General features: G+C 41.9%; 1 protein-coding gene across 3 annotated transcripts in view; it reads right to left on the reverse strand.

Annotated features, from left to right (window-relative positions):
- The window catches only part of LOC122558872 (copine-9-like), a 404,993-nt gene that overhangs the window by 253,761 nt on the left and 128,193 nt on the right, over positions 1 to 23,039 (reverse strand). For all 3 annotated transcript variants that reach the window (XM_043707758.1, XM_043707757.1, XM_043707755.1), the window contains exons 4-5: positions 19,039 to 19,142; positions 986 to 1,025 (exon numbers count right to left, since the gene is read on the reverse strand). In XM_043707758.1, the coding sequence (XP_043563693.1) occupies positions 986 to 1,025; positions 19,039 to 19,142 (144 nt within the window). The remainder of the gene's footprint in view (positions 1 to 985; positions 1,026 to 19,038; positions 19,143 to 23,039) is intronic.

Below are 23,039 nucleotides of genomic sequence, written 5' to 3' on the forward strand. Positions count from 1 at the left end.
GAAAGTTAATTTATAATCAAATAAAACTTTTTATAATATACCTTTATGGTTTCCATTCTGGGCACCAAACCTCAGAAAGAAGTTTATTAGCATCTAACTCTATTAGAAAGTAATATTTAACTTTACTAGATATCTTTCTTTATAGAATAGAATAGGAATGTGAGAGAGTGTAGAAATAGGGCATCATATAAAAGTGGAAACATTTTTTAAAACCTTCCACATCAGCTGAAATCTGAGACCTGGATGCCTGCTTGTATAAGGGTAGGGAAATGGGAGGAGAGTGCATATTGAGAGAAGGAGCAACAGAACATAGCAGCTTGAAATAAGGTGGAACAAGCAATGATAAATGCACAGCTCAATACATCAAATAGAGATCAGCAAAAAGTCGCATAAATCATTCATGGTTGGTCATGAAAAGCATGCTCAGGGCATGATCTCCATGAGACTAAAGATGATTCAGGAGAGGGAGGGGGTTAACTGGATAACAACCAAGATAAAAGAGACATTCCTGATCTGGTCTGCATGTCAGAGAAAACTTCAAACCAGAGCAGAAGAGAAGAGAAGGAGAGAGGAAGAACCTGATAATCAAAAACTACAGGAAGAAATCGGATTGTGTGTTGCCCACCTGCTATTAACCCAGCCAGTATGTAGCTCAAGTTGGAGTGTAAATTAAGTTTATAGCTACACTTCACTAAAGTACTAAGATAATTTTATAAAGTTGTTCTGACTTTATCTCATTCGAGTAATTAATGGCTAAATTTTGCTGCCAGTTCATTTCTAAGGGTAAAAAAAAACTACGCCAACTATCTACACAGAATGTGTTTTCTTGAAGGGATGATTATGCAGGTGGAACACATAAATTGTGTGGAGACTGTAGTCTTAATAAACCATTCTGGGGCAAAGTATCTGATGTTATTTGATTGACAGTCCCGCTATATCTAGAACCCTCAATAACTGCCAATAAGCATTAATTTGACAAACTCACATGTTTTGAAATGTTTGTGCTCCTGGAGTCCACATTGTACCTGCAGGATTAAGACAGGAGAAGAAAGTGAGACCAATAAGGGAACATCCATAAGCCAACAGCCAACATTATAACAATATAAGCAGCTGGCAATGAGTAAAATCAATACAACACAGGCTTCCACTTCCTGCTGCATTTGAAATCTTCTTTTCAATGTTTCAATATGTATAGGCTTATTATATGTTACATATATCAACATAAAATTTGTTAACTCTTGGTTTTCTATATTTTCACTGTCAATAATTCTTTGTTTCTGAAATAACTGCACAGAGGCTGGTATCCTGTCACCAAGTCACCCTCTATTTACTTATGCATAATACATTGGCTGTAACCAGCTAGCTCAGAGTCAGTCTCCTGAACTGAGAAGATTCTAAATCCCCTGTTTAGATCTATTTTTCCTAATCAACCTGTTCAGAGATGTTGTCACATGCCTCTGGAGCAGGTGGGACTTAAACCTAGGCCTCCTGGTCCAGTTGTCAGGACACTACCACTGCACCACAAGCCCCACACCTGTTCAGATTGCATTTGTTCTTCTTTTTTTCCGTTTTTTTAAATTTATCTCCTGTTTAGATTGGTCAGCCACAGCTTCCTGATTGGCCCAGGTTAACAAGCCCAATCAAGGATCTCATAGTCAACAAGTTCCACCTGGTTACAATCACTGCAGTTTTACTTTTCACTGAGCATCATAGCTTTATATACCATTGAATATAATACCATTGTTAGCTCCATGTTCTCTAAAAGTGGAGCCTCCTCTGGAAGAATGGGTGGTTACAGTTCAGTTTGTTTGAATAGGCAGTTTGGACATAAGAACTTATAATGGAAATGTTTGATGACAAGTATATCCTGTTGTCAGATAGAAATCTAAGATACAATGTTTTTTTAATCTTGCATTTTTATTAAGTTTGGACATTTGAAAGTAGGTGCTGAATTTTACCAAAAATCAGCTATGTACCCATTACTGAGAGTTTCTTGGAAGGTTTCTTTCTATGAATGTTGGGTGGCACAGCAGTTCAGTGATTAACACTGTTGCCTCACAACACTAGAGACCCAGGTTCAATTCCAGCCTTGGGTGACTGTCTGTGTGGAGTTGCACATTCTCCCTGTATCTGTGTGGGTTTTCCCCCACAGTCCAAGGATGTGCAGGTCAGGTGAATTGACCATGCTAAATTGCTCATAGTATTAGGTGCATTGGTCTGAGTGGGTTAGTCTTTGGAGGGTCAGTTTGGGCTGAAGGGCCTGTTTCCACACTGTATGGGAGTCTAATCTAATCATTTTTTTTAAAAAAAGCTCTAATTATTTCATGTTATTCTCTGTTAGTCACCTGATTATGTAGGCACTACACCTCTATGCTTGTGCTATCTTGAGCCTAGCAACGGTGGAAGTATTTGCCACTGCTAGGGCATCTGGGATTCACACCCCAGGTTGGAGAGTGCAGTTAAAACACTGGGCGGCATGTACCTTCACCAATCACGTTTGTCCAGCTGTGTCCCTGTATTAACTCACTCCACTGAGGTAGGCAAGCAGGACAATAGCAGGAAGAAAGTGCTTTAAATGTGCAGGTTAGGAATGGCATATTTAAAATTGAGCTGTGCACCACAGTCGTCACTGCCAGGCAAGAATAGTCCATCACAATACACACAGTGGGATCGAAATGAAAAAGAAAAGCTTCTAAAGTAAGGGCACATCGATTACATGAGTTGAAAATAAAAGCTCACATTTGTAAATATATTGTCACTTTATACCGTCATGATTGACTGTCACAATAACTGCAGCTACAAATCAAGCTACACAAGACATCTATCCTTAGCACCATATCCCCATGTTTGAATCCTGAAAAGGGGGCTGCTGCTCTTTCCCTAACTCCTGAGTAGCATAATATCATATCATTCTTCAGGACTGACCATGGCGCACACCGGAACAATATGAAACCCCTGACCCTGAACACTCCAAGTGCCAGATTAATTGTGTTCAACCCTGGGACTAATATTAGATGATGACTTTGCTGTTATTCTCTCACTGACGACAGTCCCCCTTCACCTGAAAGAAGATTACACCCTGAGGTATTCGGTTATGGCCATTTGGCTGAAACATATTCAGTGTGTTTGACATGTATGCTGCCGGCACAAGCAGAAGGTATGGCATTGGTGTAGCATGGTACCACAAAGCAATGTGTCTGCCCCATTTCGTAATCACTGCTGGCAAACGTGACAAGCTATCTGGCTGGGTGTTTGAGCTAAGAGGCAAGGCAAGATGGATATATGGCGAACCTGCAAGTTCTGAATGCAAACAGCAATGTATGTAAAGGCAAGACAAAACAAGGCTGGGGCACTGTGTGTATCCAAATAGAACAAAGTGAGTGAGTACTAAGAAAACAAAGAGCCCTGAGAAGCACACTGCTCCAGTCCATGAGATGGGTGCCTGGGATTAGCATGACAAGACAAGATGTCACTGTGCTTCAAAGTGTTGCATTAAAGTGGATAACTGTATCCTAAGTGAGTTGGAGGTGTGCTGTGATGATGTAGTGAGACTAGAGTGTGTCCAGTTTTAATCTCTGAGGGTGCAAGCAGATGCCACCTGTGAGGTGTGCCTAAAGCTGCTAGAGGAGCAAGCAGGGAGCTGAAGTCACGTGGTCTTTATTGTTGCTGTCTGTTTTCTCTCTGTCATAGAATCCCTACAGTGCGGAAACAGGCCCCTCAGCCCATCAAGTCCACATAAACCACCCTCCACGAAAGTGCATTCTACACATACCCACCCCTGTACCCTATTCCTGTAACCCTGCATCTCCCATGGTCAATCCACCTATCCTGCACATCTTTGGACTGTGGGATGAAACCCACGCAGACACAGGGAGAATGTGCAAACTCCACACAGACAGTTGCCTGAGGCTGGAGTTGAACTTGGGTCTGTGGCACTGAGACAGCAGTGCTAACCACTGAGCCACCATGCCGCTGTCATGTGGGTGAATAGCACACTGCATATATGAGGTGAGAGTAAGCAATAATGATATGTTAATACATGCAAATAAGCCTCTCACTAGTTATCCATGGGATTATCATCTCAATGTTCAAACTTTGGCAGTCTGTGGCACTGAGACAGCAGTGCTAACCACTGAGCCATCATGCCGCTGTCATGTGGGTGAATAGCACACTATATATATGAGGTGAGAGTAAGCAATAATGACATGTTAATACATGCAAATAAGCCTCTCACTAGTTATCCATGGGATTATCATCTCAATATTCAAACGTTGGCAGCAAACTTCGTCATTTTTTTCCTCAACATTAAGAATTACATTTTCCAATCTTACCATATTTTGCCAACTGACTTGCCACTGCCCACATTGTTTGAGGGACTGGGAGAATTCAGATCTAGGAATCTAATCAGAATTAAAGTGAAGTAGCCATACCAGGCAAAAATGAGCAGGCAACTGGTGGGGGAATGCAGTTAAAACATGTACCTTCACCAATCATGTTTTGTTTCTGCTGTGTCCCCATATTAACTCATTCCATTGAGCAGGCAAGTAGGACACTGACAGGAAGAAAGTGGAGGCCTAAATATGCAAGTTATGAATATCATTTAGACTCCATTAACCAAAGCCCTAAGAGGGAGAAAGGGTAGCCATATAGAATCCCAATTTAGGCAAAACTGAGCAAGAGTCAAATATTGGACCATATGAGGTAAATGTCAACATTTTTACAGGTTTTCCAGTCATCACTAATGCTCCTCTAGGCTCTAGATTCCTGATTTGGGAGCAAACTTTCAGCATCTCTCAATTATCTTGATCATGGCAATGATCATCCCCACAGGACCCTGGCCTCAGTTTCCTGTCATTTGTTTGTGCTACCACTCTACATATATTAATGAGGATAAGCACCTCATCAAGATCCTCCGTAAGCCTCCACTTCTCGCTTTCAAACAACCGCCAAACCTTAAACATACTATTGTTCGCAGCAAACAAACCAGCCTTCAGGACAACATCAACCACATCATCATACGACCCTGTCACGGCAACCACTGTAAGATGTGTCAGAGTGACAGGGATACTACCATTACACGTGGGGACACCACCCACCATGTGCGTGGCAGGTACTCATGTGACTCGGCCAGCGTTGTCTATCTCATATGCTGCAGGCAAGGATGCCCCGAGGCATGATAAATTGGCGAGACCAAGCAGTCGCTATGACAATGGATGAATGGACACTGCGCAACAATTGCCAGACAGGTATGTTCCCTCCCAGTGGTCACTTCAGCGGTCAAGGATATTCAGCCTCGGATCTTCGGGTGAAGGCGGTCTTTACGGAGTCACCGAGCAGAGGCTGATAGCTAAGTTCAATACCCATGAAAATGGCCTCAATCAGGATCTATGGTTCATGTCACCCTATAGGTGATCCCACTACATTATAGACACATTGGTCTATAGGGTGAATTTGCATTTGCAGATTTGTATTTGCAGATCCATTCTATTTTGTTCAGAAAACACACAATCTGTTGGCAATCAGTCCATATGACATTTTATAAATTCCCACTTTGGAAACAGAAGCAGTCTGACTCAAGGTTGGGAGTCAGAAAGACTCTAACCTGAGCTCAGGATGTCTTTTTTTAATATACTGAGAAAACCTTAAGTTATAGGGTGTAGGTTTGCTCGCTGAGCTGTAGGTTTGATATCCAGACGTTTCATTACCTGGCTAGGTAACATCATCAGTGGCGACCTCCAAGTGAAGCAAAGCTGTTGTCTCCTGCTTTCTATTTATATGTTTGTCCTGGATGGGGTTTCTGGGGTTTGTGGTGATGTCATTTCCTGTTTGTTTTCTGAGGGGTTGATAGATGGTATCTATGTGTTTGTTTAAGGCGTTGTGGTTGGAGTGCCAGGCCTCTAGGCTTGCATGGAATTTTGTAGATGACATTGGTTTTGTCCATGGGTTGTACTGGGTCTTTTAAGTTTGTTAGTTTTTGTTTGAGAGTGTTGGTGGGTTTGTGCGCTACTAGGATTCCAAGGGGTCTTAGTAGCCTGGCTGTCATTTCTGAAACTTCTTTGATATATTGTAAGGTGGTTAGGGTTTCTGGCTGTGTTTGGTCTGCTTGTCGTGGTTTGTTCTTGAGGAATCTGCGCACTGTATTTTTTGAGCATCCGTTCTTCTTGAATACGTTATATAGGTGGTTCTCCTCTGTTTTCCAAAGTTCGTCTGTGCTGCAGTGTGTGGTCGCTCGTTGGAATAGTGTTCTGATACAGCTTTGTTTGTGTGCGGGGATGGTTGCTGGTGTGGTTAAGTATTTGGTCAGTGTTTGTGGATTTTCTGTAAACGCAGGTTTGTAGTTCTCCATTGTCCTTTGTTTCGATTGTTACGTCCAGGAATGCGAGTTTGTTGTCAAGAACAAACCAAGAACAAGCAGTCCAAACACAGCCAGAAACCTAACCACCTTGCCATACATCAAAGAAGTTTCAGAAATGACAGCCAGACTACTAAGACCCTTTGGAATCCTAGTAGCACACAAACCCACCAACACTCTCAAACAAAAACTAACAAACTTAAAAGACCCAGTACAACCCATGGACAAAACCAACGTCATCTACAAAATTCCATGCAAGGACTGCCACAAACACTACGTAGGACAAACAGGAAGAAGTATCCACCAGGATACACGAACACCAGCTAGCCACAAAAAGACACGACCGTCTCTCCCTCGTAGCCCTACACACGGAGGAAAAAAACCACCAATTCGACTGGGACAACACATCTATCCTGGGACAGGCTAAGCAAAGACATGCCAGAGAATTCCTAGAGGCCTGGCACTCCAACCACAACGCCATAAATGATCTAGATACCATCTATCAACCCCTCAGAAAATGAACAGGAAATGACATCACCACAAACCCCAGGAACCCCATCGAGGACAAACATATAAATAGAAAGCAGGAGACAACAGCTTCACTTCACTTCACTTGGAGGTTGCCACTGATGATGTTACCTAGCCAGGTAATGAAACGTCTGGATATTACCTAGCCAGGTAATGAAACGTCTGGATATCAAACCTACAGCTCAGCGAGCAAACCTAAACCCTGAACCTCAACCTGAGCTATAAACCTTCACAAACCTTGCAAGCATCTTAAGTTATCTTGGGACTGTGACTTGAAACAAGGTCTTGGATTTGCATAGCAATCAATTGAAACCTGCATCCTCATTCTAAGTGACTAAATACTTAACAGCAATCTAAGTTTCCATCAGTTGTATGAAACTTTTATCTTTTACTATAAATTCTGTGTCTTATGATCCTGCCCACTATTTACCTGATGAAGGAGCAGTGCTCTGAAAGCTTGTACTTTCAAATAAACCTGTTGGACTATAACCTGGTGTTATGGGATTTTTAACTTTGTCCACCAGTCCAACACCGGCACCTTCACATCAGTTCTACATATAGGTATTTAATCTAACCAGTTTTAGACACAAAGCTGTATCCTGTTGCTTGAATAACGTAATTAGGATAAGCAAAGTTTCCATTTCTCTTGTTGCCTTGTTTTCCACACCCTCTTCCCTACACTCTCCCTACCTGTATATTAACATCAAGGTCAATGCTTGGAGAAAACAGTAGGAATTAACATTGAGAAAACAATAATAAGGCTGCGCCAGGATGGATTTAACTGTGGTTTTTGTAAACAGTACTTCTCAAATGCGATAATAAGATACAGCAACAAAAATACTGACCCAGAATTTTGTTCAAAAGTAACAGAGAGTTTAATGATTTTGCATTAGCAAAGAGCAATGTATTAAGCAACTTATGGCATTGAAGAAATACCCCATGATTTGCAAATATCCACATTTTGTTTGACTATACGCACCCCTCCACCAAGAATGGTGTAAAAATGTCAGCTCATCCACAACCTCCCTGTGAATTTCATGAAATTTTAGTATATGATGCAGAACATCAGTCTAGTACTTAACAGCTTTATTACCTTTTTAATGACAGGTCATGTTCCTATAATGGCATGCAGCCTCCTTAGTCTAGCAGGGAAACAACTGCACTGTGAAATCTTGTTCCTAACACTAATAAATTATTGTTAGAGATTTGTATCATTGAATATTCTGCAACTGCTTTATTGACTTAGTGAACCTGGTCATTTTTATCCTGATAACCAAAAGTGGCTTCATGGTCATCATTAGACTCTTAATTCCAGATTTTTATTGAATTCAAATTCCATCATCTGCTGTAGTGGGATTCATTTTTTTATTCATTCATACAACAAGGGCATCACTGGCTAGGCGGCATTTGCTGCCCATTCCTAATTGTGCAGAGGGTAGTTAAGAGTCAATCACATTGCTGTGGGTCTGGAGTCAGCTATAGGACGATCAGGATAGCAGCTTCCTTCCCTAAAGGGTATTAGTGAACCAGATAGTTTTTCCACCAGTCGACAATGGATTCATAGTCAGCATTCGACTCTTCATTCCAGATATTTTTTAAATCTACAGTGGAATTTGAACCCAGGTTGCCAGAACATTACCTGGGGCTCTGGTTAATAGGTCAAATGATAATACTGGGCCAATGCCTCCCGTAATACTCCAAACCAAGGGTGTCTCAGATGAAATTATTAAAATTGATGGCAATGCCCTTTGTTGTAATGTTGGGCCAGGCCAAACATTCAGGATAGAAATGAAGCAAAACCTACACATTGGGCCAAATAAATCCATTTTCCTTTCGCTGGGCTGTATTGAATTTTCTTTGTATATTGCAAAAGTTAGCAAACGGATACATCCAGAAACTGCTCTTATACTCCCAAGCTTCAAAGTTAAGTAACCGTTCAGAAACTAATATTAGCCGCTGCAGTCAAAGATCAAACGATGTTGGGCTGAGAATGAAGAACTGATTTCTTTTTAAATTGACACAGCATGGAAGGTAAGAACAAAGCTGTAAGGAAGTAATTACACTGCAGATAGCTGCAAAGGATGGCAGAGGTCTAAGCTTGTCTGGAAATGAGAGGTCGCTTTGAAACCTTCCTGTCAGTTGTCTCCCAACAGACATACAGTCTCAGAATTGTTTTGAGTGCTGTCTCAGGGAAGGAGAGGACCAAATTCGTTTTAACAATCTTCTGTTTGCTTGCTGCCTTCTTGAGTGCCTTAGCTTGTTAGATAAAGTCTTTAAGGGGCAAGAGATTGAACAGGAACACTTCCAATGTTCCACCGCTATCCCCCAGCATCCCCAATATATGTAGATAGCTTTCAATTCCTCACAATGAATATTTATGCGGCAGAGTTATTTCTGAATATTTTTTGAACATCTCAACCTTGATTTTGTTGCTTCTTTCATCTTTATGGCAATCTGTAATGTGGAAAACTCACTACTACATGAAATGATTGAGGTGAATAGCACAGATGTACTTAAGGGGAAACTAGATAAGTATGGGGATAACAAAGATTGGAAGAATAAGGTGATAGGTTGAGACAAAGTAAGGTAGGAGAAGCTCAGAAGAAGTATAAACATTGATGTCGATCTATTGAGCCAAAAGGACTGTTTTTGTGCCGTAAATATTTAGCATTATACTACTAAATATTATTATTTTGCCCTGTGTAAAGAATTTAGTTAAAATTATGAAGTTGAAATAAGGTTAGTCGAAGAGGATGATTATCCCTCATTCACACAAAGCGAATATGCTCTTATAAATCAGATTTGTGCAAATAATTCTTCACAAAGCCAATCCAACAGTCAGCTTCCATGGGCAAGCTCATGTCTTCAGTGGGTGAAGTTTACCTTCCACACAAAGTAATCAGGATATGCACAACAATGCTCCATTACATGTCAGCAGAATATGATTAACATCAGTCATGCATAACGCGAAACAGGCTTATCGTTTTTAGAAGTAGCAGCTCACACCTAAAATACTGGAGTCAGCTCAACAAAATCGCAGCTTTGAATCAGCCCATGAAAGCACGAGAGAACTGTAAAAACAAAGACTTGCATTTCTATAGCATCCTTTAGAAGCACCAGACATATAAGTGCACCACAGTCAATGAAGCACTTTCAGTGAGTAGTCATCATTCTGAAGTAGGAGTGCTGCAACCAAGTTCCCAGGAACAATCAAGTTCCCAGGAACAGCAATGTGGTGATAGTACTAGTTAATCGGTTTTTGTGATGCTGGTTGAGAGATCAATATTGGTCAAGACATCTGGAATAATTCCTCTGCTCTTCTTTGAAATAGTGCCATGGGAGTTTTTATATCCATCTCTGAAGGAAGACATCTTAGCTTAACGTTTGATCCAAAGCTCAGTACCTCCAATACTCTGTCAGTACCGCACTGGAGTGTCAGCCTTGATTTCTGTGCTCGAGTGGGAGCTGAACTCAAAACCTTCCGACTTCACAGCAAGAGTACTCCCAACTGAGCTATAGCTGTCACAATAAACGGGCACACTAATCAGTTCATTTCTCTGCAGTCCACTGAATGATGGACAAACACCTCTCAGAAAAGGGATTAGAAGCTTAATCCTAACTCAATATAATCTTTCTTTAAGTGACATAAGAGTTCCTTCCAATGGCGAATGTCTTATCTATTGCACCCAAGTAACTAACTGGTTTATTCAAAGTGGCTGATCATTGTACACATAAAACACATCTACCACTGAGAAGAAATCTAAGAGACAAGCAGCTAAAATAACATTTGCAATTGTTCCATTTTATTAATGTTGGCTGCCTGAATGCTCAACAGGGAATCGAACAATGTGCCTGAGTTATAGTTCTTCCAAGGAAGCTTAATGGCAGTCTAGCCCTCTTATGGGAAGTTGCACTGAGTGAAAGAGGCTGCTCATGGCTGCCCATGCCACATTTGGAAAGGAGGGAAATGGAGGCCTCCGTGGCTCATGGCCTTTGTCACGGAGGTCAGCAAGATGAAAAAGGGCTGCAGGGCCTTAAAGGAAGGGCTTCTGAAAATAAAGAAGTGTATAAGTAATGTAGTAATAATATAAGGGGATTTCAACTTCCCCATATTACTGGATAGTCATAGTGTGAAAGGTTTGGAGTGATTGGAATTCACACTATGTATCCAGAAGAGGTTTTTTAAACCAATATGTGGAAGGCCCTACAAGAGAGGGGCCAGTCCTGGACTTACTTTTAGGGAATAAAGTCGTGTAAGTAGTTAAAATATCAGCAGGGGAGCATTTTGCATCATAACTTCATTAGATTCAAGGATTGTTTAGAAAAAGGACAAGGATGGGCCTGAAATCAAAGCTCCACATGAAGGGAAGGCCAATTTTTAAAAGATGGGATATGATTTAGCCAGAATGGACTGGAAGATTTTAGGTAAATCTGCGGCAGAGCAGTGGGATGCATTCAAGAAGGAAACAGTGAGAGTAAAGGGCCAACATGTTGCAATGAACACAAAGGATGGGATGAACAAATCCTGTAAATGCTGGATATCAAGAGATTTACAGGAAGAGATAAAGAGAAAAAGCAAGTTTTATGGCTGATACAGACACTCTAGAGGAGTGCAGAATTTGTAAGGGGAAATGTAAAAAGGAAATTAGAGAGCAGAAAGGAATATGAAAGAATAATGGCAGGAAAACAAAAGAAGACGCCTCTGAACAATGTTAAGCATCTTCTGGCAAAGCAGAGTGTTGATTGTATAAGTACACCAGTTTATAGGGATCTCCAGTATGTCTGTTCTCTTGAATCTATAGCGACTCAGTTGTCTGGGCCATGTCAGGCAAAGGAAGATCTCTAAAGGAGGCATACTGGACTTGCAACATTAATTCTGTTTCTCTCTCTGCAGAAACCTGTTGAGTTTCTTCAGTGTGTTCTGTGTATGTTAAAGCCAAAAAGATGATGGCTGCATCCCCAAAGGCATGCTCTATGGTAACATGCTAATAGCACAAGGTCGACAGGTCACTCGCGCCTCCAAAACAAGGACATCTCTCGGCATCCCATCAAGTTGAACAGGAAGGAGTCAATACATGGGAAGCACTTGAAGATCATCAGAGTGTCAAGAGACAAGCAGTCAGGAAGGGTGTAGAAAAATTGGAGGTCAATACAAGTGAAGCAGAAAAGGGATCCCACAGGAAGGTAAACAAATGTTGCCCTCAGGCTGATATTATTTATCTGTGGCAGCTGCAGGAGGGTCTGCCATTTATAAATTGACCTGTACAGCCACAACAGACAATGTTCAATTCAGAAATGACATACACCCCAGACACAGTCAATCATCTCCTGAGACAGATGGATGCCAAGAGAAGACGAGAGGACATTAGTAAACCAGATGGCTTTTTACAACAATTAATGATAGTTTCATGGTCACCATTATTATTACGAGCTTTCAAACCCAGATTTATTAGCTGAATTTAAATTCCATCAGCTGCGGTGGTGATATGTGAATCTGTGTTTTTCAGAGCTAGCCCAGTAAAATTACCACTGCGACATCACCACCTCCCTCAGTCATGCTGCTAATGCCCCTTTCTGTTGCCTCTCAGCCAGCCAGCCCAGATAATGCCAAGGTGCTGCAGTCCTCAAGTTCAAGAGCTGCTTGAGGTTCCTCTTATCTATATACCCCCACTCCCCATCCCCATCTTGAAAAACACTCCCAGTTTTGCCTTGTGCCCATGTCACACTTTGAAATATTACCTTACTATTTGAGAGTTCCACAAACACTTTCGTCTGCTCCCTGCTTTTTGCTAAAGAAGTTGAACTGCTTAAATAAAGCCATCTATAGTGTTCCACAATGAAAACTGAAGCATTGTTGATAGCTTTCACTGCAGGATTTCAGCCAAGGGTGTACTGTAATGGAGTCTCCCCAGTGGGTGGTAAACTGGACAGGATAATGCAGCCATGGTGCTAAAGAGTAGGTGCGCTATGGGAAGAAGAGCTTGAGCAGAAGCTGTCGGGAACATAGGTGCCCTGAATGTCTCCTGCCTCCTCCTCTGTCATCCAAATTCCTGTAGGTAGTGGCTGTGCCTTCTTAATGCTGATTTTCAGGTCCTTGTTCAGCCATTCAAGTGCACACCTAGAATGTATGCCCCACCCTCCTCCCACATGTTTCAATGATCAGAAGCATTGTCTCAGTAAAGTAATGATCTACTTCATGATGTTCCTGTCGTCTCCAGGGCTATCACCATACACCCACTCGTTTTTGGAGGTTCATGGTCATTGAAACGGCAGAATGCTTAAAAGTTAAGACATAATGTCTGCTGCCAGGATGGCAGACATGGTGTACTGTGCACCTAACTTCTTGTTGAAGAAATGGTAATGCTACTGGTCGGCGTGGGAGACCTGCAGACTCATGTACATCCTGTTGATGGAGCTTTGCATCATCAAGAATCCCACTATCCTGGTTAGTCCACATTCTCACACATCCTGCCTCTTCCATATCTGAGAGAATATGCTTTTCTTGTCTTCCAACACCTCCCTGATGCTTCAATGGTAGGTAGCCTGCCTGGAAAGAATTAATTGGATTCAGGTTAATGCTGCTGTGATTGTTATAACTACTGCCATGCTGTTCTGTCCCTGGTGTGAAGGGACCCAGGACACGTTTGAGTCGTGGGTATAGTTCGATAAGTCCCACCATGGTGAACGTGAGTGACTTCAGGCTTTTCTCCTGACTCTAAAAATCCATATTGGTACAGCCTTCTCTTCTGGAAAGCCCTCTTGTCTATCCTGTGCATGTAACTTCCCTTCAATGCAATCATTGTTCCATCCCTCAGTCATGTTGCAGACCTAGAGCTATTGCAGTTACAAACAGTTCCGGACCTAGTCAGTACAGATGACCCAATTCTCTAACCTTCCTGAATGGATGCATAAGCTCACTGATAGACCTCCAAAGAACAAGTAAAAGCATTGCCAACAACTTTGCAATAACAGGTGTAAGTCAAAGTCACCTCCAAACTGGACAGCTGGCCCTTTTAACCATGACAGTGGGGAGCTGCCTCATTCAACTTAAAGCATATACAGTTGTAAATGAGTAACACGATTGTAATCACATTAAATATGACATTAACCCCCATATGAGATATTAAAGCTTCATTGAAGCATGTTCACTTAATTAATTAATACCATTAATTGGAGATGCATAGTAGAATCCCAATGGTGACTTGTTGTTTGACGAGAATGGGGTGGAGATGTGACCTTGGTCATCAACAGTGGGACTTAGGCAAGCTGAGAACGATGCCAGTTACTGAGTTTCCTCCTCACTTACATGGGGGAGGCCAGCTGCCAGAGGAAATTGCAGGAGGCTCAGTAATTGGAAGACAGGAAACTGACTGCCACAGCAGCGACATAGTGTGTGCAGCAACTCAACAGAGGGAGGGCTTTTCCAGGCAAAGGAAGGAGGTAATGCTGCAGGGTTTCAGTAAGATGGCTTTAGGTAATGTGAGGTTTACAGCAACAGTCACGGAGATGCTAGTGAAGCAAGTGAACATCAAAATAGAGGCTTTCTCCATAAACGGTGGATGGGCTAGAACAAGAACTAGATGCACAGGCAAAGCAAGAGATGGCGCAACATCTGAATGAAATTAGCATTTTCCCCAGATCTAGCTACAGTACTTAATAATTACATGCTGAGGACCAATATCACGCTCTCATATTTTTGACACATGAGACTAATAGACAATAGACAATAGGTGCAGGAGGAGGCCATTCTGCCCTTCGAGAACCTGCACCACCATTCAATATGATCATGGCTGATCATCCTTAATCAGTATCCTGTTCCTGCCTTATCTCCATAACCCTTGGTTCCACAATCCTTGAGAGCTCTATCCAATTCTTTCTTAAATGAATTCAGAGACTGGGCCTTCAGTGCCCTCTAGGGCAGAGCATTCCACACAGCCACCACTCTCTGGGTGAAGAAGGTTCTCCTCATCTCTGTCCTAAATGGTCTACCCCATATTTTTAAGCTGTGTCCTTTGGTTCGACACCCACTAATCAGTCATCCTTAATCAGTATCCTGTTCCTGCCTTATCTCCATAACCCTTGATTCCACTACCTTTGAGAGCTCTATCCAACTCTTTCTTAAATGAATCCAGAGACTGGGCCTCCACTGCCCTCTGGGGCAGAGCATTCCACACAGCCACTACTCTCTGGGTGAAGAAGGTTCTCCTCATCTCTGTCCTAAACGGTCTACCCCATATTTTTAAGCTGTGTCCTTTGGTTCGACACCCACCCATCAGCGGAAACATGCTTCCTGCCTCCAGAGTGTCCAATCCTTTAATAATCTTATATGTCTCAACCAGATCCCCTCTCAGTCTTCTAAACTCAAGGGTATACAAGCCCAGTCGCTCCAGTCTTTCAGTGTAAGGTAATCCCACCATTCCAGGAATTGACCTCGTGAACCTATGCTGCACTCCCTCCATAGCCAAAATGTCTTTCCTCAAATTTGGAGACCAGAACGGCACACAGTACTCCAGGTGTGGTCTCACCAGGGCCCTGTACAGCTGCAGAAGAACCTCTTTGCTTCTATACTCAATCCCTCTTGTTATGAAGGCCAGCATGCTATTAGCCTTAAATAATGAGAACACCATTTTGCCGCAGTACTACCAAATCTTCCCTTGTCTGCTTGCTATGTCAATGAGGGAGGCTTTGCTGCAACTCTTCATGCTTTCAGTCACACACTGAAACATTGCTAAAGAGCTCATTCAATATATCTCTCTTGGCCATACTTGTTTCTGTAATCACGCACATGTTGGTTCATACAAGTTGGGATCCTCTGCTTAGAGCACGTATTAGTCCACTTTTACTCTTTTTGAAGAAGAAGCTGGAAAAATAACAGGAAGGAGACAACTTGCGCAGGAAGAGGTGTAATGACATTGCAAACACTGATACTACTACACGAAACACAGTCAGTCAGCAGCAGAGATGCCAAGGCCTGAGGCATGGCACAGCAGTGCATCTACACACACACCTGTCAGAGCTTCAACATAACCCTTATCCAATTGCCTTTTGCCTGATTAATCAGATGCAAGGCTGACAGCTGAAGGTATTACTGAAGATGATGTATCACTATTCGCTCTTATCCTGCCAAGCACAGCATTGAACTCCTGCAGATCTTAAATAATGTGTGCTCAGAGAGCACTTGGTGGATTCAGAACTATTTGGACAGCCAGCTCACATCCTAACTCTGCTTAGGAGAACAGAGATGCAAACTTCAAGGGACCAGCATTTTAAAAAAGAAGTTTACTTCTGCAATTGTTCAATATATTGGACTGCCTGCCAGAAAGCTGCCAGATGGTGGGTATGATATGCCCAGCGAAAATCTCCTGAGTAAGTTCTCTGACAGGTAGAAAAAGAAAGAAACAGTCAAAGCTGGAAAACATCCTTAAATTAAAACAACCAGCTGCCCTCAAAAGCAGTGAAAGCAGCTCCTGACAACCCACTACAGCTGATTATTTTCTGGTCAATTCCACGGTTTCGTGCAAATGCATTATCAACTAAATAGGTACGTGAGCAGAGCAGAGCAGTGGATTGTTTTTATTGGTTCATGGGATGTGGGTATCACTGGCTCAGCAAGCATTTATTGTCCATCCCTAATAATCCTGGTGAAGATGGGTGGTGAGGTGCCATTTTGAACTTGTGCAGTCCTTGTGATGTGGCTGTTATCACAGTGTTAGTAAGAGAATTCCAGGCTATTGCTCCAGATACTGTGAAAGCACAGTGATAAAGTTCCAAGTCAGGATACTCTGTGACTTGGAGGAGAACTTGAAGGAAACATATTTACTGCCATCATCCTGTATGTGAATTGTTCTAGTAATGAGCACACATGATGGGCCCAATTACCGCTGGCATAAAACTCTGTGGCCCTTTGAAGGTATCTAAGTGACCACCAACCCAAAAGTTCAGTGTTGAAGCTGGGAAACTTGTGATGCCACATAGAATCATAGAGATACAAACAAACAAACCTGCTGACCAGATATCCTAAGTTAATCTAGTCCCGTTTGCTAGCATTTACCCCATATCCCTCTAAACCCTTTCCACTCATGTTCCCATTCAGAGGTTTTTTAAATGTTGTAATTATACCAACCTCCACCACTTCCTCTGGTAGTTCATCCATACACACACCACCTTCTGTGTGAAAAAGTAGCCCCTAAGGTCTCTTTAAAATCTTTTTCCTGTCGGCTTAAACCTATGCCCTCTAGTTTTGGAGACCATAGAATCCCTACATTGAGGAAGCAGGCCATTCAGTCCATCAAGTCCACACCAACTCTCCCACCCAGGTCCAGCCCCCTACCGTTTCACTGCATTTCCCATGGCTAACCCACATTGTCTGCACATCCCTGGACAGTATGAGGCAATTTCGCATGGCCAATCCACGTAACCGTGGGAGGGAACCAGAACACACAAAGGAAACCCACGCGGAGAAATGGAGAATGTGCAAACTCCACTCTGATGTTCACCCAAGGCTGGAATTGAACCCTTGTCCCTGGCACTGTGAGGCAGCAGTGCCAACCACTGAGCCATCATGCTGGCAAAAGACAGAATTAAGTGGTGCATTAAGTGGGCAAGAATTTGATAGAAGTGATCTCAGACTCAATGAATGGGAAAATTTCCACTTTTCCCAGACCTCCACCTTTGGTATTATGAAGGAATATAATCTGTTTATAAATTCAGCAGAGTTAGCTGGACACTGAGACTGAAAGCCACAATCATAGACTGTGACACAATGCAGCTACTTGTGTCATTTGCACATTTAATGAACCTCCAGGATTTGTGAACAAGATGAGAGTGTATTTAAAACATTCTTGACAATGGCGACATTTCAAAATGTAAATCAAAGTTGCAATGTGATTTCCAGATTTACACCCATCAAGGGTCATATTTTCAATTGATCTCTTCTCAGCCTTATTTTAAGAATTCAATCAATAAAGACAATTCCTCTTTCTGAAGATATTCAATGTCTTCCTGTTATGATTGTGCCGTTAGATTGTCACAAAAGTATATGTTTGAATAACAATTTTGCAGACAGCCATCCCAATGTACACTACAAGAGTGCTTGATAATATCTAATTTGTCCAGTTATCATATTCCAACACACTTTCCATTCATTCCCAGTCTGCATAAGCCTGATGTCTTTGTGAAATGACATTTGTAGGGCTGATTTTAACATGTGGTGTTGAGGCAAATGGATGGTAGTGGATCACCTACCCATATGGACCTCACAACTTTCTTTCACACTGTTTACAGAAAGCCAACCCATTAGTGACTATCTCCCACCAGTGTTGAAAATTAAAAATCAGCCCTAGTGTCTGTGCAGAGAGGAGAGGGAGGTGAGCATGCTTTTGTTTGAGATGCTTTTTATTCTATAATGAATTAAATCAGAAAATTGACGCTTTGTGGATACTCATTGTGAATAACAGCAAAGGGTCAATTTTCTCTCTAAAGCAATAGTGAGTTTTTACCATACACTTACGCACAGGGTGGGGGTGGAGGCTCAGAAGCCTGTAGATACATAACTGACATAATTTTTAGTCAGTAAATCGATAGAGGAATGATCAGAATTAATTAGACATCACCATGAGTCTTGCTAATGCATGAAATAAAATGAAAACATACAAATGGTTCACAACTTCATCAGCACAGAGCTGCAAAGTGAAAAGTAATTACTTGAGACTAAAATGTAATTACTACTGTCCTAGAACTGTTCTGTTTTTAATATTATGAGCAAGATACTGACGCTTTTGCAGGATCAGAAAACAATAAAAGTTTATGAGAGATTTAACAAAGGATTGCCATTTATTTATGACTGTTAGAAATTCTGCATCACTACAAAATTAAATCTGCCGTGAAGTATGTCTTTTTGGATTTTTACTTGTGGGATGATGGCTGCTTTTAAAATTATTTTTGTAATTTTATAAGAATGATATTATGGATGTGTTCTTTTCTTGTTAAACAAAGGCATAAGTACCTAAGATATTTTGTATTTATTGTTTTTGCCCATAGTCTGACTGGCCTTGTTTACACATCATCTTTCACTCATTGGCTTTCAGCATAATTGAGGCTTACTCAAGGACACAGAGAGCAGAGTGTGGCATCTGGCAAAAAGAGATGTCATTACTCACACATCAAAACGCAGGTTCTGCTTCTCTTCAAAGAAGTAATCCAGGACGAACTTGCGCACAAAATCTGGGTTCAATGAGTTTTCAATGACTTCAGTTCTTCCATACTGGGAGAAGAATAGAGAAAAATAAAACCAAAAAGAGAGAATGAAGTAATTTGTCTACAATGGCCTTTAGAAATACACAGCTATCACTCAGTTAATAAGCGCCTTCGAAGAATGAAACACTCAAAGATTTCTCAAGCTCTTGGAGAGGGACAAATCAGCAGCTCACTGATTGCGACAGATGGAGTGCAGCAGTTCTGGAAATAATGTGGTGTAATGGTTTATTGATTAATTTCTGTTTTGGACATACTGCTTTCCATCTGACGCCATTCCCCAGACTTGTTTAGAATTCTATTCTCCTCTGATGTTCCTTCGTTTCTTCTTCTCCCTCACCCATATTCTGACATCCTCACTCAAATATTCCAGCTTGTGCTACAGGCACCAGCCATCTCCCCAAAGCACAGTAAGACTGGAGTGTCCATGGACAAATCAACTTTGCAGCCACCACTAACTCACTTTCAGTGAACATTATTTATTAGTGCAAGCTCTTACAGATTTGCCCCATCACAATCTCTAGGAGCACGTTACCGATCATAACCATTTTACTGACATCTATGATTCCTGAGCACGTGAAAGCAATTAATCCAAAACTCTACTCTTAGCCCACTCATTTATGGGATATGGTATTTCTGGAAATTATTGCTCATTTCTGTGATATTACACAACAATATAGAGCCCTGATATAATAATGTGTTCGGGTGTAACACCAACCACTGGTGGCTTGAGTCTTGTGTGGAGCACTTACACCATTCCTCCTTCCTCTTCTAGTCTAATGAGTTGTTCAGTTGTCTGGGATGGAGGCTAGACCATGAATAAGTCTCAGCAGCAGAGGTTCTGGTCTTAGATAACAAGAAACCAGCTCACCACCACCTTCTCAAGGGCAAATAGGGATGGGCAATAATCATAGAGTCCCTACAGTGTGGAAACAGGCCGTATTGCCCAACAAGTCCATACCGACCCACTGAAGAGTAACCCATCCAGACCCATTCCTTTACCTTATTACGCTACGTGACCCCTGACTAATGCAGCTAATCTACACTTCCCTGTACACTCTGGGCAATTTAGCATGGCAATCTACGAAGGAGCGTCGCTCCGAAAGCTAGTGTGCTTCCAATTAAACCTGTTGGACTATAACCTGGTGTTGTGTGATTTTTAACTTTGTACATAATAGTTGGTTGTAATAAATGCCTGCTCGATAGTTTCTTGCATTATGGGAGTTAATGCAAGCATTGCTACATCAAGTAAAATCCCTATTAGAGGTAAATTCACACCAGTAAGCATAGCTCAAACTTTAAAATAAAACAAAGAAATGCTGTTACTGGAAACCAAAAACAAAAATAGACATTGCTAGAGAAATTCAGCAGGTCTAGCGGCATCTGTGGAGAAAAAATAGAGTTGATGTTTTGAATCAAGTTACCCTTCTTCTGAAATATTAACTCTGTTTTCTCTCTATAGATGCTGCCAGACCTGCTGAGTTTCTCCAGCAATTTCTGTTTTAATTCAAACTCATTAATGCTTTCAGAATTATTTTCATCAGCAACAATTCCCATTAATGTTCCTGTCTAATTTCTATTCACAATGTACAGCCTGTTAGTTCCCTCTTGCAGCATCTTTATGATGAATGCACTTCCAGGAATAGTGATCACTGATGCAAAAGTAAAATACTGCACATCTAAAACAAAAACAGAAAATGCTGGTGAAACACAGCAGGTCTGACAGCATCTATGAAGAAAGAAACCAGGTTAATATTTCAGGCTGATGTTTTTTTTTCTTCAAGACTGACGCAAGGTAGGAATGTAAGAGTTTCAATTCAGGGGAAGGTGCCTAGGGGATTTTGGGGAGAATAAAAGAAAAGATCTATGATAAAATGAGAGCTGGAGAAGTTATTTCTCTTAAAAGTTTATTTAATCTCTGCAGCATTCACCCTACTACAGACCTTTGTGTGCAACCAATATCCATTTGTTTATGTGGTCCTTTCAGTTTTATCCCCGCCCCATTTCTACCACCTTATTTCAGTTTGACAAATGCCATCTTAACCTAAAACTTTAACCCTGATCTTCTCCACAGCTGCTGTCTACGTTGCTGAGACTTTCTAGTATTTGTTTAGTTTAGACAAAGGGGATATCACAAGTTGTTGCTGTGAAAGTGGTGGTGGCACTCCCTCCCTGTATGGGCTCCCAACACACAGTAACTTATATGCTCCCTTCAGTAAATTAAGTCATCAGTTCTTATTTGCCTTAAGCTTCTGCCTTCTATCAAAGGGGAAGGAGGTTAAAACGCATCTTCCTCTGTAGAAGGGTCACTGGACCCGAAATTTTATCTCTGCTTTCTCTCCAAAGATGCTGCCAGACCTGCTGAGATTTCACAGCAATTTCTGTTTTTTTTTGTACCATCGCTAGGAAATTCAGATCTGGCAGAATTGATTTCAATTCGATCTGCCTATTTTTTTCTTTCCAATCATATCTTTCATCTGACAGCATGCCAAGGCAAACATCGACCTAGAATCATAGAACCCCAACAGTGCAGAAAGAAGCCACTTGGCCCATCAAGTCCTGCACTGGCCCTCCAAAGACTATCCCACATAGACCCAATCTCCCACCTTATCTCCGTAACCCTGCATTTACCACGGCTAATCCTGTTAGCCTGCACATCCCAAGACACTGTGGGCAATTTAGCATGGCCAATCCACCTCACCTGCACATCTTTGGACTGTGGGAGGAAACCCATTCTGAAGTGGGGAGAATGTGCAAACTCCACACAGACAGACGCCCAAGGCTGAAAACGAATCTGGGTCCCCGGTGCTGTGAGGTAGCAGTGCTAATCATGGATCCCACCATGCTACCTAAACCATCCCTCAATATCACTCCTGAGTTAACAACTTGAAACTCAAGTGGAGAAGGTGACACTATGTCTACACTGTTCCCTGTAAATATAATAGTAAACAGTGACAAATGAAATTTTATTCTGAAAAGTGTGAGGTGATGCATAAAATGTTGGCTGATTTTTTTTTCTGAAGGTTACTGGCATAGCTGTAGTGGAACAGAACTGGACACATGGGAGCCATGCTCCTTCTCTATTGTGTGTAAGAACCTGGTCATCAGGTATGAGGCACTCTCCGTCTTACTCTATGTGACGTGGGTCCAGGACAAACCCTGTTCCTACACTTCATCGTCATCATCTTCTGCCTTATCAAGAAATTTAAAATTTATTTATCAGCAAGGATGTGATGTATGAACCTTGACATAAAGTCCAGAAAGAAATATGACCCTCATCCTGATGACAACCTTTGAGTGCAACTGCAACAAGCAGAATTGTTGCACAAATGTCAAGTGTCATTATATGTTGAGTTTCTATCTAACCTGTTGCTCCCAAAGGTGAGGAGAAAGTGAGGTCTGCAGACGCTGGAGATCGAAGGGCATGTGCCCGAAACGTCGAATCTTCTGTTCCCTAGATGCTGCCTGACCTGCTGTGCTGTTCCAGCAATAAAGTTTCAGCTCCCAAAGGTGAGTCTAGCCATGTAGCCATGGAACACTCCAATTGGTTGTGGTCGCAGCACTATCTGTTCCTGATGGAAAGCTTTGTGCAGAAAGAACTTTTGATCACTGGTTCATCGAATAGTGGTCTGCAGATAACGTACTCAAGACCCTGTAGGAAAATCTTCGAGGAGAAAGTGAGGACTGCAGATGCTGGAGATCAGAGCAGAAAATGTGTTGCTGGAAAAGCACAGCAGGTCAGGCAGCATCCAAGGAGCAGGAGAATCGATGTTTCGGGCATGAGCCCTTCTTCAGGAATGAGGAAAGTGTGTCCAGCAGGCTAAGATAAAAGGTAGGGAGGAGGGACTTGGGGGAGGGGCGTTGGAAATGTGATAGGTGGAAGGAGGTCAAGGTGAGGGTGATAGGC

The sequence above is a fragment of the Chiloscyllium plagiosum genome, chromosome 18 (genome assembly GCF_004010195.1).
Source record: "Chiloscyllium plagiosum isolate BGI_BamShark_2017 chromosome 18, ASM401019v2, whole genome shotgun sequence".
NCBI classification, from domain to species: domain Eukaryota; kingdom Metazoa; phylum Chordata; class Chondrichthyes; order Orectolobiformes; family Hemiscylliidae; genus Chiloscyllium; species Chiloscyllium plagiosum.